The following is an 18,027-nucleotide window of genomic DNA, read 5'->3' as shown; positions in this document are numbered from 1 at the left end:
ATTTGGCTGAAGAGGGAGAGCACATTGACTTCTAGCAGCCCCCTTTCAAAGAGCTGCAGGTTATTCCATCAAATGGTCAAACCCAATATCCTGACAATTTTAAGCAAGCCCCTTGAACCATTTGTTGTTGTTGGGTTTAGGGTGTTATTGTTAGTTTGTTTTATTTTACTAGAAGAGAACCACTGAGTCATGCTAACTGCTTAGGGCTTTATCCAATTCTCTTTGTATTAAGCGAGGCTGATGTTCAGAACAGTATACCACCACTACAACACCTGCCACTAGCAATACTTTGGATGATGTAAACAAACCAGAAGCATTTGAAATATTCAGGGCAAAATAATTTTGGGGACTCAAAGCTATAATTGAATACCACAGCTGAGATCACATATCCTACCTGGCCTCGATCAAGCCTAAAGGCATACATGCAATATCTATTTGAAGCAATCTCCATAGGCATTTGAGCCCACTTTCAGAGTATTGTTCCCTCACGTAAAAATGCACGACAAAATTGAAGGATAAAGGCCTGCTAAATTCCAGCAGTGTCTCTTCATGCCCACTACCAAAACAAAAAGGAAAAAGAAGCAGTGAGCCTATCCACAAAACTGCTTTGCAAACAAAAAATAAGTTTTTAAGAAGCCAAGATACCAAAATTGCATATGAATTAACTTGTACCATTAAGTGCACTTACTTTTAATAATTGCTTTCATAAATTTTGTATTTTTTCTTCTTTCAGCTTACAAGAATTTTATAAAATCTAAAACATGAGGTCTCCACTTTCTCTCCTTTCTCCTCTTCCTCTGTTCTCCAAGTGTTTCCCAGACCACCTGAAGGCTCAAAGTCTTAAAACAGCATTTGTTTTTAAAGGTTCTGCTATTGGTAGCCCCCCTGTTGCTGCAGAAGGCCAGTACTGTTCCCTGTTTTTTTGCTCACAAAGCAAATAGAGCAACAGTTTTCAGCAGACAAAGGATGAAATCTAAGATCCAGGAGCTTGATTCATAGTGATGTACAGTGTGCTGCTATGCTGCAAGCTAGTGGCAGCTATGTGACAGTGTCATAGCATAATCACATAATATAGCAGGGAACCAGCCTGGCCTGCCAAGTTGTTCTCACAGACTTCATCCTGTGGCAGTAGGCTTTAGCCATCACACTCACTGTCCGATATTTTCCAGTTTCCTAATGTCCAAAGTAGAATTTTCTCATTGATTTCAGTATCCATATGATTGACATAATAAAAATTAAGTTATTCCAGAAGGTACAAAACAGAGAAAAATAAATACTCACTCGAGAATCAATCCACATCTAGAAAATACTTCTATATGTAAACAGGCTCAAAGTCTTTGGCTGACTCTGCAAATGGAAGTCTAAGGAAAAATGACTTCTGAGACAGAAGAGAAGAAAACAAGCAGCTCCACAGCCAGTTGCGCTGACATACAAAATTCAAGTCAAAGGATTTGTTTGCTTTCCTGTCAGTGCTGCAAAGGAAATCAAACTGTGCACTTTCAGGTTCATTCAGCCCCAGAAGTAATAAATATTCTGAAAGGCAGGTTCTGCCCTTATTTGCATTCTCCAGGTCCCCTCTGGTGAGGGTGCGGGAAACTAAGGCCACATCACAGTTACAAAAGAACCAGGAGAGAATCTGCTTTGTATTCACATTACCACATGGATCCTGCATCACTACAGGATCTTAGGGACTGCCATACCAGTTCAAACCAGCAACTTGGGTGACCAGCACTGCCCTCATTTTCTGCTGAGTACCTGAGTTTGGCACTACTGTGTGGTTCAGTCGCACATAGCGACTGAGATACCCTGGCTATGCCTCTTCAGGCACTCTAAATTCACCTGAGTTTCCTCAAGTCACATGCAGCCAAAAAGGGACATAGCCAAAAGCAAGTCTGTCAAGGGCCAGATACAACTTTAGCCCCTGACACACTTTGTTTTCCCCAAACACACCTTTTCTGACCACAGCATCTGCCTTTTCTCAATTTCAGCTAAATCTTATCTTTCACCAGGGGCAGCAATATCTTTCAACTGCTACTGTCCTTAACAGATGCCTTTGGCATCTCCCAGCAACAGTTGAATTTTCTGTGCTCATATAATTTGCCACAGCTTTTAATATACTGATGAAACAAGTAGCATGCTTCTATTCTCTCCATCCTCTAGCACATCTATCCATGCTTCTACCCTCTCTGTCTCTTGGAGACCTTAAATGTGTCGAGTCCTATAAAGTTTTTAAGCCTTTCTTCTTTACTTCACCTTCTATCCAGAGGTTGAAATTTCACTCCTCCAGCTAACCCTGTACACAGAAATAGAAGCATCTGTAAGGAGGCTATCACAAGACCTTTAATTTAGGTCATTTCCTTATTATTTTAAAGATAGCTCTGATGAACCTACTGGAAAAAAAAGGGGGGGTAGGGGAGGACATCAAATTTTGAATTGTATGTAGCTTTAGGAAATAGTTCAGTTCTTAGCTGAAAAAAAAAAGTCTGAAGAACAAGAGCACATATATAAAAACCTCAGTATTTCCAGTGACATAGTCAACTAGTCTTAATTAGTCAATGGAGGGACTCATCAAGATTTCAAGGAGGCCAAAAGGTCTCCACTGATTTCAGGGTACAATTGCTTCTCATGTGGGCATGCAGAACATGGATGCACGCAGGGCAAAAGGCTCATGGTCTTCAGGTTGTTCAGGCCAGGTCACTGAACGGGAAGGAAGTGAAACAGAATATCACTGAAGCAGGATAGAGCAGTTAAACTTAAGGTATTTGATCCTCCAGCTGATACATCGAGGGGGAAAGCACCTAGTGCAGTGCACCAAGGACAGGCCCTAGGTAACAGCTCAAAGTAAAGATATTTCTAGCAAGAACCAGGAAGCAGCCTCCTGTTACCACCCTAAAACGTGTCAGCGAAACACCCCCTGCCAAGCTCATCTGGGCACTGTAAGATAAGAAACTATTTGTATCAGGCCTCAGGAAAGGCTGCCCAGCCAAATACATGATAGGACTGGGAGTCTAAGAGGCAAAGGGTTATAATCAAGCACCCACATGCATGTAGGCCAGGAGGGACGAGGCACTTCAGCTGGGTTTCCCTATGGGCTTCATGAGCTCTCAGTTTGCTGTAGGCTGTGACTTTGCCAAATTTCCTGTGGCCTGAAACTCCATGTGGTGCTGAGGCCACAATCCCGGGCAGGTGCCCTAAGGCCACATCTCGCTCAGACACAGAGCACAATGTTCAACCTAAAACACAGCCGCCACTGCAGCTTCCAGTCAAAACCACCGGGGAGGCTGTGATTATTTTACCTAGTATTCAAAGGATTAGCAAATTGCCTCATAAATTAGGAGCCCTGGTTCCCTGTGACCCTCAGTCTCAAAGTCACGTCCTCGACAGCATGTGAAGAAGGCTCAGCCCCTGTTTCTAGGGCTGCTTCTACGTTAAGAGTTTTAAAAAGACGTTAGATATAACCAGGGATTTTCAGACCAAGGGTTGGAACCACAGACTCCATTCTCCAAAGCGCATAATTGCGCAAAGCTTGCCGAGACACACTTTAACATCCTGAAGGAGATCAGACTCCAGACACAGTCTCTCTCAGTTGCATAAAAATTGGCTACAGCTATTTTAAGGCTCCAGCTGTGTCCCTAAACACAGTTTCTCTGCCGATTGCTTCTTTCACACGTACATGACCATCTGCTTATCACACCCATTTTTTGCCTTGTCACACATTTAGACCACGCATCCCTTGGGAAACAGTGCATTCCTACGTTGGTGTCTGCACAATATGGCCCTAAATACAACTTGGGGTTTGGGCACCATTACAGAACAAATTAGTATAATATATAAGATTAACGACTTTAAAAGACAGGAAATATGAACTTCAGTAACTTAAACACCAGACAGTGATGTAAGTTGGGGAAGAACAGATGTAGGGAATAAGCTTGGCTGAGGAGGAAATGAGTGTTTTTATGCTGCGAGCTATATTTGTTTTTCCTTTGTGCAAACTGGCTAATGATTGTGAGAGTTTCACCCTTTGCCCGACTCTTCCTTTTAATCACCAGAAATAAAACAAACATTTTCTGTGGTAAATAGCAGCGGTAGGGAAGTGCTCCGTGACCTAGTGCTGTGAGCGACGAGGAACTAGCCAGAGAGAATGCATTTCCTCTTAAAGGTCTTCTCAATATTTAAAATCAATTGTGAGGAGGGTAACAGAAGAGAAAAAGGGCACATTCAGATCACCTCGAAGTCGTGTCCCACGTGCACTGCGGGCCTGTACACCGCAGTAACAGGGGCCTCACGAAGAGCTCCACCTTTCCAGAGGCGTTTAAAGCAAAGCCCTGCAGCTGCCACAGAGACCAGAGAATAAAACAGTAAAAGAACAACCTCAAAGTTGGTAGAGGGGAAGAAGAGGACTGACCCAATCCCATTTTACAGGCCTCGGTGCCTCTCAGGGGCCAGGCACACCAGGGAGCTGAGCGAGGCAGGGCAGGGGCTGCCCGCAGGCCTGCTGCTCCCAGCGGTGCGGCACCCACAGCACCAGGGCCTGTTTGTTGAACGTGGACCAGGGTGACGGGCTGGAAAAGGAGGAATTATTAAAGACAGGCTGGGAGCTGAGCACCCAACCCCAGCAGGTGAGAAGAATAGCTTCATCTACATGTAAGAGCAATGAGAGGCAGAAGATGGCTGGCCGGGACACATCTCATCCTTTAACAGCCTGCAGGAGAAAGGGGAAAGCTGCCTGCTATGAAGGCGAGGGGAACAGCTACGATGAGAATGAAACAAGGGACTTCACGTACTGCCCAATACCACCAGGAAGCCGCTGGGGGAAAGCAGAAGATCTGGCCGACCTTCCTGGCTTGGGAAGAAGGACGTTTTGAGGAGGAGCTAGCAGGACTTAACACAGCTATGCATATTGTTACACGTGGTGGAAGATCTGCGTAGGCAATAACCAGCAGTCACAACTCAAAACAAAACACCTTTTGTAAACCTGATAGCATCAAACTTTTCATTCCTTTCCCAGTCTGGCAGCGCAACTGCAAACAAGTGCAGGTGTGCTCACGCTGCGCTGGCAGCGCTCAAACCTCCCTGCCCTGGGGCCTGCCTGCCTCTGCGCCTTCGTTTGGTGCAAAGCTGCTGCCTGCAAAAACAAGGAGGTGAGGGGGCAAGGTGAGGGCAGAAGTACCATCAGGACCTGATGAAGATGTAGCTAGTTAGTTGAGGGCCTGGGGAGAGCTGTGGTAGGGAAGGGAAGCATTTCTGATGTTGCATTTGCATGAAATCAGGTGCTCCCCATTCCAGCTAAGTTATTTACACCGGCATGTGTTGCCACTGCCAACTGTACTGGTATTAGAACTATGTGTACATGAGCTAATTAGTGCATATTTTTTCTGGTATCAGCAGAGTCAGGCTAAGTCTGACCTTTTCTCGGCTCTTCAGTAGGAATAGGAATGTAAGAAGGTATTTCCATTGCTCTGAGGCAGCCTGCCTGCCAGTTTTGTTTCTCATCAGGTTGTAGTTGAACGTCACACCGGCAAGATGCTTTTCCCCAGTGCTGAGAAACGCCACAAGTAGAGGACTTGGTTAACTCCTGCACAGGAGATGCACCTCTCAGCTAGGCAACTGCTCCCTCCCTTGGATGCTGTTATAAATAATCCAAGGATATAACACACAATTTGCACTATTTTGTGTATATGATAATTAATGTCTACTGCTAATGTGATCCCAGGATGAAGAGCAAATTTTTTGTCAATTACTATTGAAAATTTTCTGGAGAAACACTTGAAACACATATTTCAGATGCCACAGGCAGATAGATATTAAAATCATGATAACATTACTCCCACTGGTTATTTGGTGAGTAGGCCGTAGTTGGTGATTAGCTGATGCTGGAGTGAGGGTTCATTGGGCAAGCACAGTGTTTGTTATGTGAGTGTTTCTTCATAGTAAATTGCTTTGCTCTAATTTCCTGAAAAGTATGGGGCTAAACTAATTAGAAACAGTTCTCTTTAAATGTGACTCGGTTTGTTTTTACCCTTGCTATGACTGCTTGCACAGCATTGTCATTTAAGGATTCTGTTATGGTGCCAGCTGTTACCTTGCTGAAAAAACAGCACTGTGACATTGAAGCCACTTCTTCAGTGAGAGACCTATTCTATATCAGAACATAACGCATCAACATTTATGGAGCCATAACAGAATCCCATAACTCCCAGATAAGGAGCAATGCACGATTCTGAGGCACAACAATTTCCAGGTTTTGATACCAGCCCTGGATAAAGCCACTTTTCCCCCCTGCAAAAAAAACTACCAGTCTAAATCACTTTCATGACTTCTCTTGGAATAAGCAAAAATAATATGTTTAAGTCCCTACACCCAGAAACAACCCTAAACTTCATGCCTTGAACAGCACACAAAATACTCAAAATTCCTCCTTCACTGAAGCAAACATCTGCTGTCTGTACACAGTGCTAGTGGGTGACATCAGCCAGAGATTTGCCACTTCGATCGCAGGAACACCAAGAATCAGGTCACTGCCCCAAACAGCTAACAGCCCCAGGCCCAATTTAGTTGGGCAAGGGAGGAAAGAAGGGGAGCAGCAGGGAAAATTCATCATTGGATTGCAAAGGTTAGATTTTGGGAGAGTCACACTGTCGCAAGTTCTGTTTCTTTCAAGAAAAATTAAAGAGTGAGGGTGTGGATATGAGCATTTCAGATAAATTTGAATGAAGGATAAGTCAGAAGTTTTAAAAGGTCCTCTAAGCATGGATGAATGAAATAAGTCTGGATGACAGCAGATGGTAAAATACATTGGGTATAGTCCTGTTGAATGACATGGTGTGAGATTTTTTTATTTCTGATTTTTTCAGAAAAGATTTTTTTTAAAGAAAGGCCATGAAATAATTTTGACTTTTCCTTGGCAAAAGCAGGGGTTTTGACAAAAGCAAGCCATAAAGAATATTTTTTATTATAAGAAAAAAATGAAGAAATATCAACAATGCAATAGAATCACAAATGATATTTTCATAGAAAAATGTGTTTGATAATACCTGTAAAAAATCCCATAAAAATGGGAATGTGCAGTTGCCTGTGTGACTCCCTTTGACACCTCTCTCCCTTTTCAATTCTAATCATCATCTTAAAAATATGTAAGGATTCTTCTCAACAGCTGCAGGTCGTGTAAGAAGGATTACTTGCGTTCACACAGTGATGACGTTTACTGGTGAAAACCAGGAGAAACAACCTGAAAAGGAACAAGAACACCAACAGACACACACAGCTAAAGGTGACTGCCCTAAGTTACCACCGTGGCTGAAGAAGTTTAACAGGGTCCTCAGTGGGTCCCTCTGCCAACTTATCCTGGCAGTTAGCAGTACTGGCAGTGCACATGAACAGTTCAGTGGGTAAATGAGGCCTCAGCAGAGAAGGAAAGTGGCTGGTCGGCCGATCAGCTCCCCAGCTTTGTTTGTAAAGTAAATGGAAAAGAGCACGTTGGAGTGGCAGGAGTAATGAGGTAATGAGGGCAGGACAGGCAACTGCAACCTTGGCAATAACCTTGTGCTGGCAGGAGGACAGCACAAGGATCTCTCTGGCAGACACTCCGACATTCCTTGCTCCCAAATATAGTGCCTGCCATCCTCAGAACAGGAGGATAAGCCACGCTGCACCAGGAGAAGCACTTGGCACCTTTTCCTTTTCTCGCAGAGCAGTGTAGATGGCAGGGGCTGAATTGAGAGTCAATCTGCAGTTCTTACTGGGTGACCGGGGCGGCACAGGCATGTAGTCCCACCAGGGCTGGGCTGCAAGGCGGCTGCAACTTGGGACTGATACTTCAATACTACAGTTAAAGGAAGTGTGAACAATGAACCTGAAAGCAATTCAGCTATGGAAAAGCTAAGAAGTACAAACGCCCCATGAGGTGGGACCTATTTTCTATAAGGGACCATATTTTGATACCTCCTCAGGTTGGTTCATTTATTTCAGATGCTATGTGACAATTGAGTTGCTCCCTGAAGCACTTTTAAAACAAACTGCCAGACCCAAAATCAGTCAGAAGGAAGCAGAGAGATTTCAGCCCAGCTCTGAGTACTGGCCTTAGTGCAGAGATAAGCACAGACTTGTTATCAAATTGTCGCCTTCGTACCAACTGCGCTACAGCAAGAGATGCCAAAGAATCCAGAGACTCGTTGAAAGACATCAGCCCTGCTTTATGGTTTCATTTTTCACTTTTTTTTTTTTGGCTGTCACCTATATGCTAAACATGGCTGTTCCAGTTAAGTTGTGCTGTGACTGTCAGGTACGGGTACAGAGCTGATCTGGAGTTTTGTGGAAAGCAATTTGTTTGCAGAAGACACTTATCTGGCAGCTCCAAAGCTTTTCATCAGTGGTAGCAGTTTCCACAAAGCATTAGCAGAAAGGCATTTTGGGCCCAGAACAATTCTCACTCCTGTTGGAGACAGTCTGCCCTCAGAAGAGCGAGTATGGTCAGGAAAAAAGCAGGACGTGAAGAGTTGTCTGTACTTTATGCGAAGTGAATAATTCCCACAGATGCTATTCACCCAAAAGCAGTGTTCAGCCTGCATACAGAGTGGCTAGCAAAGTTATATCTCTGCTCTTCCTTCCTTTACAACCTTCTCCCTGTTATCCTTCTCTTCCTCTACCACAGGCTGGTGCTTTTTTCTGGTGTATGTTTACTAGTTCCCTGCATTTCCAATTATAGTTCTTCCCAGCCCTACCATCTGTCCCACAGTCCTTCCATGCTTCTTTTATATTACCTGCCACCCACAGCAATTGTTCCGCTGCCTCCACCCCTCGGTAGCACATGGCACGTCCCTCCTCCACGCCTCGGCACACCTGAGCCTTTCTCAGGCCTGGGCACATGCTGCGGACAGCCTCTGAAGCCTGCCGAGAGGGGGGAATGCCTCCTCAGCACAGAAGCAAGCCGTGCCTCTCCCGCGAGGAGAAGCTTGCCAAGTGCGAGAGCTGTCTGAGGTTATTCCCACCCCAGTTCCTTAATATGCCCTCTTTACATGTTTCTCTGCAGACACTTTCAAAAAAAAGCGTCTTTTTTTTTGTACCCAGAGGTTGGGCAGGTTTACGCTGAGGAGCAGAAACCACAGCAGACTGACAGGAAAGACACGGGCAGGGCCCAGGGTGAGAAGTGCCTCTGCCTGAAAGCGAGCACAAAGAGGCACGTATCCCAGGCCGCTGGGAGATGCGGCACCCAGGCTCAGCAGCCTGGATAATCTCAGGAAAAAACAGGTTACTTTGCAATCTAGAGTGGGAAATGAGGGAGGAGAAGGAAAAGGTAAAGAAACAGCAAAAGCTCATTAAGAACCAGACTTGAGGGAAGGAAAAAAAGGCTTAAGAATGACCCAGATCAAGAGACACCGAGACAGAATTTATAAACTCAGGACAAAAAATGTTCACATTTTATTAAAAAAAAAAAAGCTCTCTCCTTACCTTTATGCCTCCACTTCTGGAGGGATTAAAAATAAAACATGGTGTGTAGTACTTCTGTTCTTTTGAAGAAAAATATTATATTGGCCTTCTTCTGTTTCCATGTAAACTTCCAAGAATATCAAGAAAGGCTGTCAACACGTTTTTAATCTCTACAATGTGCGCCCTTCCCTTTTCACGACATTATAATTTGCTTTTTGTTTATTCATAACACAGCTTCAGTATAAATAGACAATAGAAGCTGTGTTATTACATAACCTAAAATCAGATACGTTGTGTTTCTCAAATCTGATGAAGCAAAGCAGACACCTCTTAAAGCGCACTGTGCCTTGCAATGCAAGCTCACATTTGTGGAGTCAGACACCATCCATTCGTGTCATCCCCAGCAAGGTCTCACACTAAGGAAAGCCCCGCTCCATTCTCCTAGCAGGTGCCGCCAGCAGAACATTTACAGCCTCCCCCTTTTCAGCATGTACTTTACTGACAGGATTGGTGCTCTGCTCTCCTCGGATTAAATCCGGTTACAACCTCTTTAACAGCCAGAGCAGCATTTTTCCCCACTGATTTTAAAGTAGTTGCTTTTCTATAAAATTTTCTTCAAGAAAAATTCACTCTTTCATAACATCAGGTCTTCCTGGTGTCTCTGTGAACACTCATTTAACACACTGCCAAGAAAATACATCTAGAGTATTTTTCATACGGCCAGCTCAGGGTCTGCTGGGGTAGCTGGGGAAAACGTACATCCTGCAGGAATGTGGTATTTTGAAGAAACTGATAAAAGCTCAGCTTCTGAGACCTTTAGAAAATTCAGCAGCTTCTCAAAGCTGAAAAGCAGAAGTTCAAAATTGAGCAGAGAGGAAGAATTTAAACCCAGGCCTCCCTCGTCCCTTTCTCCTGAACAGCTCCAATTCTTCCCTCTAAATGCTCCAAGTGCAAGTCTTAAAAAAATAAATAAGTACAATCTGTAAATCTATACTTAACATTTTAGTAGAGATTTAATGCCAAGAGAGGTGCTAATGTTCAGAATTAAGTGACTGTGTAACAACCACTGAGAAATGTACAGGCTTTTAAGTATTTTGTGATCAAGGAAGAATGGTGTTTGGGATTAGGAACAGGTTGACCCGAATTCTGAGGATCTAAATGTTAAGGCCAAGCATTTTATTGCCACTTGAGAGAGGCAGCTTTTTATTATTTTTTTTTTTTAACTAAACCCTTAAAGTGTTTTGCAAGACAGTATTCTGCATCATGTCATGTTCATCTGAAAGCATCTTAATTTAACAGCACAGAATAACAATATCCAACAGAATAAACATCTTATAAAAAGACAGAGTTGGAACAACATTAAAGGATGCAATGTCTTATTCTAGATGTCTTTTTAAACTCGGTCACAGATAATTACCCATCGCTTGAGCTCTCTAACCCTTTTTTGCTGCAAATCTGCATAACGTGCTCGATTCAGACTTCTCCAGACAGGAGCTTATCAATGCTACTTGTTTGTTAGCGGAACTATGAACCTCACACAATACCGAAGTCTTTAGAACGAGCTACCTAAAACAAAGTAAGTAGGATTAAAGTATGTCTTTTCATGCTATGAAAGCAATTTGTTCCCCAGAATTATTTTTCAACCTTGGCTTGAAAGACTATTATAGGGCAAGGAGGGGAAAAAAAAAAAACGTTGTTTAGACAGTGACATTGTAAAACTGTATTCCTACTTCATGGATATGAAATAATTTATAAGCATAAAAATGCAGCATAAAATATATCCATATGCTATAACTCATTCATGCCAGAGGACAAATTCAGTTGTAACTAATCAGCTGAAAAGCTTAAATGCAGTAGCTGCAGAGATAATTCAAACAGTAGCTGTAATTAAAAAACACAAACAGGAAAGGGCTTCTTATAAAAATAACAACAGTAATTTCCATTTATAATTGCTTTCTGTGAAGATAACAAACATCTTTACAACAGAATAAAGGACAGCAATTAACACTTCCCAATAGTTAAAACCTATAAGTGAGATTCTTCTTAAAAATCCTAAAACATTATAAATATCAGCACTAAGTAGGAAATTTGTCAGGGCAAAGATTAAGCAGAAGCAGCAGGATCTGCTCGCAGAGCTGCAGACAGACCCAGGCTGGTTTCACCAAACCAGTAACTTTAAAGTGAAGCACCAGGGGTGTGTGGGCAGCTCAGTGGGCTCGAGTGGTGACTGACAGTGACCGAAGTCATCGTGATTTTACCCGAGCTGGAATATTTGCATGCTGTTAGCCTATGACAAATGGCAGGGATGGCAGCAGCTTAGCCTGTATAGAAAGGGGCTCAGCATACGACACATACGTTGCCTTTCCCATGAAGGGAGATCACGCAGTCACTGCGACTTACCCTAACGCGCCGAGACTTGAAGGCTGAGCCTATCAAGGGCTGGTCAGTTTTAAGCAGTTTTTGTTCTTCTGGCTTAGAAGCAGGCTTAAGCTAAAACTGAAGATGTCAGTCAAAAGCATCAGCATACAGCTTAGCTCTACTGAAGCTTCAAGTCAGTCTTAAACTAAAGAAGGGCTACAACTAATTCAGCTTTCAAAACAATCAAAGCAAGTTAAGACCTCTGCTTTGTCTAGATAAGATGGCTACGTGCCCCAGCTCAAACGAGCCTCGTAGCTTGCCAAACCTGCCCCGGTGCCTCTACGATGCACGCAAAGAGGGCATGGCCACCTCAAGTGGTCACTGCACACTCTTCAGACAAAAAACCCTGCATCAGAACTCCTGATAAGATATTGTTGGGGGTGCAACACGGGAGAATGCGTTTAAGGAAGAGGGAGAAGCAGCCCCAGTCCGAGAGGAAGCAAAGCAGCTGGCATGCAGACCATCCTGACAGGCACCGAGCTACACCAAGCTGCTTTCTCCTTTAAAAAAGTTCCTGCTCCAGGAGAGTTCAGGCACAGAGACAAAAAGCATGGGTAGGAGCAGCTGCATCCTAGCTAAAGCCAGCTGCTGAAGATCCAGGCCCAGGAACAAGGGACTTGCCTCCAGGCACTACGCTCAGTGCTAGCAGCAGAGAAGTCAGATTTTGAGGGCAAATCTGGGACAATAAACTGACACAGTGTTATAGTTTCTGCTAGCATCATAATCACTGGTGGGCTGTTTGGGGGAAAACTGAACTGGTACAAATAAATCAATACTATTTTCCTTCATTGAATAACTCACTCTAGAAAATACCCTGACCTTATGCCATTGATTTGTCTTATGGGAAGTGAGCTGCTGTCCTTAGGCAACAGCAAAAGTATGTAAGGCTGTAGAGCACCAAGAGATAAAGAAAGAGCCTGAATAATAACAGACAGACCATTAACAAACTGGCCTGGCTTGATCAACTTGAACTAAGATAGACCCAACCTGTAAAATTAAGAATAATTTTCTTACTAGGATTTTCAGATGCTTAGATCTGTGCCTTCACTTTAGGTTGAGAACATAAAAGTTCAAGGGTCCAAATTACTTCTTTCCATAATAAAAGACTGACATATGAACCACTTAACACATGGCTTTCAGCATCTTGCTGGATCAGACAATGACAAACATATACAGAAAGCTTGCAAGATAAAGAGATGTAGCAGGACACGAGCAGTTTGACTGCTCTAGTCAAACTGTAGTAAAACACAGGTGCACAACACTGTAAGAAAGTGCCCACCCCAGCAATACGTCCGTGTCTAACCAGAGGATTAAGAGAGAGATCTACAGCAAGGTCATGCCAGTGCTCAGTAGCTGTCTCTGCGACAGCTCCCAAGTGAGTGGGGACAGCAGTAATTAAGAGTAAATCTGTGGCTCCCCACAGCTTGAGAGCATTGTGGTTCCCACCCTTAATTCAAGAAGGATGTCAAAGCATAAGAGATCCAGAGAGCGATGAGAAGGGGAATCTAAAGGCCTGAAATAACGTGAGTACGGGAGCATTCCAACAGATGCGGATTCTTCAGGCCGAGTATCAGAGCTGAAGGTGGCAGTACAGTACCTGTACTACCACGACACCAGGGTGTGATGTACACTGCCTGTTCCAATACACCAAGTAGGAGGCATCAAATAATGCCAGTAAGAGCCAGGTTCGAGTCAAACAAAAGCAGGTGGTTCTTCACACAGGCAAGGCTGAGCGGTGCAACTCCTCACTAAAGGATGCTGTAGGTGCAAGCAATTTACCTGAGTTCAGAAAACAAACTAAGACTTGAAACAAGATAAATTTATAGAAGAGAAATCCATCAATAGCTATCAAATACAAAAACAAACAGAAAAAACACATTACTACCCCATCTTAGACGTCGTCAAATCATAAAACTGTTGCAGACTAGGAAAACATTCTGGGTGAACACCACTGTCTGCTAAAGAACTCAAATTCTTCCCTGAATTCTTCCCCAACTACAGGCCACTGTCAATGCAAGATAGCAAGCTACAAAGACCTTGAACAGTACTGCATCCATTCTTGCGTAGGCATGTTTCTTTTTAGCTAATAAAACATTTCTAAACATGAGCATCATTTTCAATGCAATTACCCATGCATTAATTTCATAATGCTTCACTCATTTCCCCTCTCCCTTGCCTTCCCTCTCTCTCTTTTCAGATTAAAGAAAATCCAGATGGGGTGCAGGTGCTGCAAAATGATACAAAGGTACAACGGAGTAAGAGTTGCTTAGACTGAATAAAAGAAAAACATTAAAACATGTTTGTGCTCCTCTACACCTCTTGCTCAAATTAAGCCCATTTACAAGGTTTAAGTTTTCCCAAAGTCTACAGTATCTTTAAAGTCATGCCAGAGCATAGGCATACTGATTTCCCCTGAATGTCCTTTTAATTTATTGTAATTGAGGTTCGTTTCTATAATTCCTGAGTCACAGAAGAACTGTAAAGCACTGAAAATTCAACTTTACCAAAAAGATTTTTCTCATGTAGTTACCACAAGCTTCCCCTCAATTCAGCAGAATGAGGAGCACAGGCTTGGTCAGATCCTCCTGCTCTCCTGAACAATGAACATGAGCTACAGACCCATGCTTCCTTCGTAGCTTTTTTATATAGTTAGCTGTGGGAACAATTCCATACTAAAAGTCTTCCTGATGAGGGAGACTAGATAGTTTTAGAAATAACACTGCAGCCCCACTTGACAGTTACTCTTCCCCTTGGCCACATTTCTAGAACAGGTAAGGAATTGGGAAGAAAACTGGTCCTACAAGAGAAAGGGGATGAGAGAAATAAAAGAGAGGCTCTAGAATAAGTCAAGGAACAGTTAAGAGCAGAAGGGAAAACTAAGTAAAAAAAGAAAGAGGGGACAAATACAGAAAAAGGACAAAAAGGCAAGACTTAAGAGGAAGAGCACCAGAAAAAAAATGAAGTATTTTTGGCAACTATATGAGCGCACATCAATTAACGATATAGATCATTATCTATATGATGACTAATCATTGGCTAATCCACCCTCCAGAGGAAAAAAAAATAAGCAAAGCTGGAAGCATGCACTAGCCAGCAGAAGGTTCTGACATCTTCCTATGCTCCTGGTGAACCTCACTGCACAGGTCAGTCCCTGTCACTCCCAGGAGACTACAGCATGGCCCAACATGTCCATTCAGCTTAGGTTCCTCAAGGCCTCCAGCTAAAAATTAAGCATAATTACACTGTTAATAGTAGGAACTGGAAAAACGATTAACATTTCCTCTGTATTTTGTTTCTTACTCCAGCTATATTTTTGATCCAGAAGAAGTACAGTCACCTGGATGCATTCATGAAGTCAACAGCTACAAACGGGATGAGCAAAGCAGCAACAAATTCAAATTCAAGCAGAACAGTGAAATTCAAGATCACAAAAACGAACTTCAGAAGGATGAGCTAAATGGAACTGAACACAAGAATCGGGTAAATAGCACACAAGGAACTCTCAGGAACCACAGAGGCGACGCTTTTCAAGAGGATGGCCTCGGGAGATGTGTTGCAAAGCTTGATGTTGCAGTCAATGGTGGCAGCTCATGCGCTGGAGCGCACCCCAGTTTCGGTCCCAACACAAACCCAGTGAAAGAAGCCAGTGAGCAGGGAACCTCCAGCCAGTCAGCAGAGCCTCCTTCAGCCAGCACTAGAGACTTTTATACCCAATCGAATGAGCGTGGCCGGGAGCTTGACCTAGGAGTAGGCGGCCACAAGAAGGCAGCCCGCAATGAGCCAAACAGTATTCAGGATGGGAAGGCCCAGGCTGCAGAAGATAGTGTCTTTCTCAGAGGAACTGCGATGCTGGAGACACAAAACAACACCATACAGCTGCCAGATATAGATTATCACCAAAACGTCAACAGACTCAGGAACTATGTTGAAAAAGACAGCTTTCCGGACAACTGTGCACGTTCAGACCAAGTCACCAGGCCGTCAGCCACACAGGTCCAGGGCCTCTGTGTAACACCACCTTCACGTACGAAGGAAAGCAGTATTGAACCTTCTAAAACTGACTCCGCAGGTTTGAGCGAGGATGTTCTTGATGGTATCACTGCCACGGCTGTGACCACAGCACTACAGGCACCCCCACACCCCAGCCACAAAGACATCAACGGAGAAATCGAGGAGGAAGACGCAGAAGTAGCAGCAGCTCTGGCTGCACTGGAAGCTGCGACTGCAGGCGAAGACCTGGAGGATGATGATGAATACTAGAGGAAGGTTTCTTTCTAATACACTGGCTGAGATCCAGATTTTATTTCTGGATCTACATGAATGCATGTGTTGTACATGTAGTCAGCTGTTACAAACAGCATATGTAAACAGAGATGGGACTAAATCTCTGTCCCTTCAGCTGTTTTACACAGCCTTTTAATTCCTACTGCCTGAGATACGCTCTTTACTACAGGGCCAACCAGGAGGGCAAAGCATCATTCCTTCCACACAGGATATACTGCTGTGTCCCCACCTCACAAGGTCTCATGCAAATGTTTCCTTCAGTTTTGACTTTCATGAGGGTCTGTGCACACCGTGTATTCCAGGTCCAGAGAAACTCCATTATTTAAAACTGAACTACAGAAAGTATGGATTTTCATCATGTTAGCACAAAAAAAAACTGGCCCAAAGTTCTAGGATGCAGTGTGAAATGGGGATGGCAGTGTGGCTTGCACTTCAGCATGGTCTCGGTTCCTTTTGGTTCTACTCTAGATTAGGCCCAAATCTGTGCACATACATCTGGGATTGGGACAATAACCTTACCTCTTCTGTTATTCCTCCCCCGGACTTAATCTGATACCCCAGTGACCTGGTTTAGTTAATTAAAACAGCAGAAGCCTAGTAAAATTCAAGAGTGGGTAACTCATGTGGTTTAATGAGCTGAAGTAGCTCATAAGAACTGCACACATGCTATCAGAAGTGCTGGAGAGGAATCAAAACTCAGTCCTATTCGTTTCGTAGATTTAAACTATTGTGAAACTACAGCCCAAGACCTCTCAACTCTGCTAAATTTTCCAGGCATACACCACTTGCCCTAACATGACAGTTTGCAAACAGGTTGTGTCTCTAGGCTCCCCAGCAAGATTTGCTTTGCTTATGTGCAAACAATGAAGAATGAGTGTGGTCCCATCTCTGTGGACTTGTCTGCAGTCCCTAAACTTACAGCAGGAAAGGGATCGAGCTTACAAGCTGAATTAAACATGAGACCTCAAAATATCAGAGCTGCATTCCTGGTATGTCTACCATTTCTCTGATCTTCAGACTAGTAGGTTACTTTTGTTGTATTCCTTGTGAAAAGCAAAGGAGTTAGAAACCAACTTGGTGCTGTCATTTCATCAAAAGTGGGATATTAATGATTGAAAGAGAAAGTGCTTAAAACTTTGTACTGAGATTTCACGGTTTCTCAGCCTGTTAAGCACTCAATAAATTTTTTTAAACTTACGAAAAATTATCTGGTGGCTTTTGTACTTTATGCATATTTTGATTATACAACAGTTACATAAAAAATATCATTAGATACATAAAAAGCATCAACTATATATTTGCCAACAGTATATGCTGAATGCTGGTCTAACCATTAACACTTATGAGAGTGTTAAAAAGTGCATTTTCAGTAATAAGTAAATATTTAAAGTATTTGTTTAAATGCAGATTCCCTCTTTTCATCCAAATACTGCAAGTAGAAACAAAGATCTCTTTTTCTCTTAACATAAATGATACTCCTAAGTGCAACTGAAAGACTATTTCTCTTGAAGCTGAGACTTTAAAGTCAGCAACAGACTAAAATGTCACCACATTTCACCTTTAAAATAAAGCTTTCTATGTCAAGAATCACAGCATGGTTTACCATCTGATTCCTCTACCCTTTTCCTCCTTTTTCAGTGGGAGTTATCCGTACCACTGTGATTTTTAAAAATACATGAATAGTAAATCACCACACAGATTCCAAACAGATCCGCGAGGCTGAGAAGCGACGTTAAGTACCAGCTTTTAGTAGGCAGTCCTAAGCATTTTCATGTGACACCGAAGGACAGGGGAAGACTACCAGCACGTTGCATTTACAGAATGACAAAGCCACGGCCACCAGGCCAAGGTGGACCCAGTGCAGACTTCCCTTACTTACCTCTTCTCGCTCGGCTTGGA

The 18,027-nt window shown here is 43.2% G+C and overlaps 1 protein-coding gene across 2 annotated transcripts in view; it reads left to right on the top strand.

The window, feature by feature from the left end:
- PGCKA1 (PDCD10 and GCKIII kinases associated 1) overlaps positions 1 to 17,720 on the top strand; it is a 41,622-nt gene extending 23,902 nt beyond the window's left edge. The window contains exons 5-6 of one of the 2 annotated variants that reach the window (XM_080588768.1): positions 14,042 to 14,089; positions 15,150 to 17,720. In XM_080588768.1, the coding sequence (XP_080444894.1) occupies positions 14,058 to 14,089; positions 15,150 to 16,104 (987 nt within the window). In that variant the 5' untranslated portion in view covers positions 14,042 to 14,057 and the 3' untranslated portion in view covers positions 16,105 to 17,720. Of the gene's footprint in view, positions 1 to 13,976; positions 14,090 to 15,149 lie in introns of those variants that run through there. The other variant, XM_080588767.1, reaches the window with a different exon arrangement.
- The last annotated feature ends 307 nt before the right edge of the window (positions 17,721 to 18,027 follow it).

Source organism: Anser brachyrhynchus (genome assembly GCF_964034855.1).
Source record: "Anser brachyrhynchus genome assembly, chromosome: 4".
Lineage (NCBI taxonomy): Eukaryota > Metazoa > Chordata > Aves > Anseriformes > Anatidae > Anser > Anser brachyrhynchus.
This window is presented reverse-complemented; position numbering and strand designations above follow the sequence as displayed.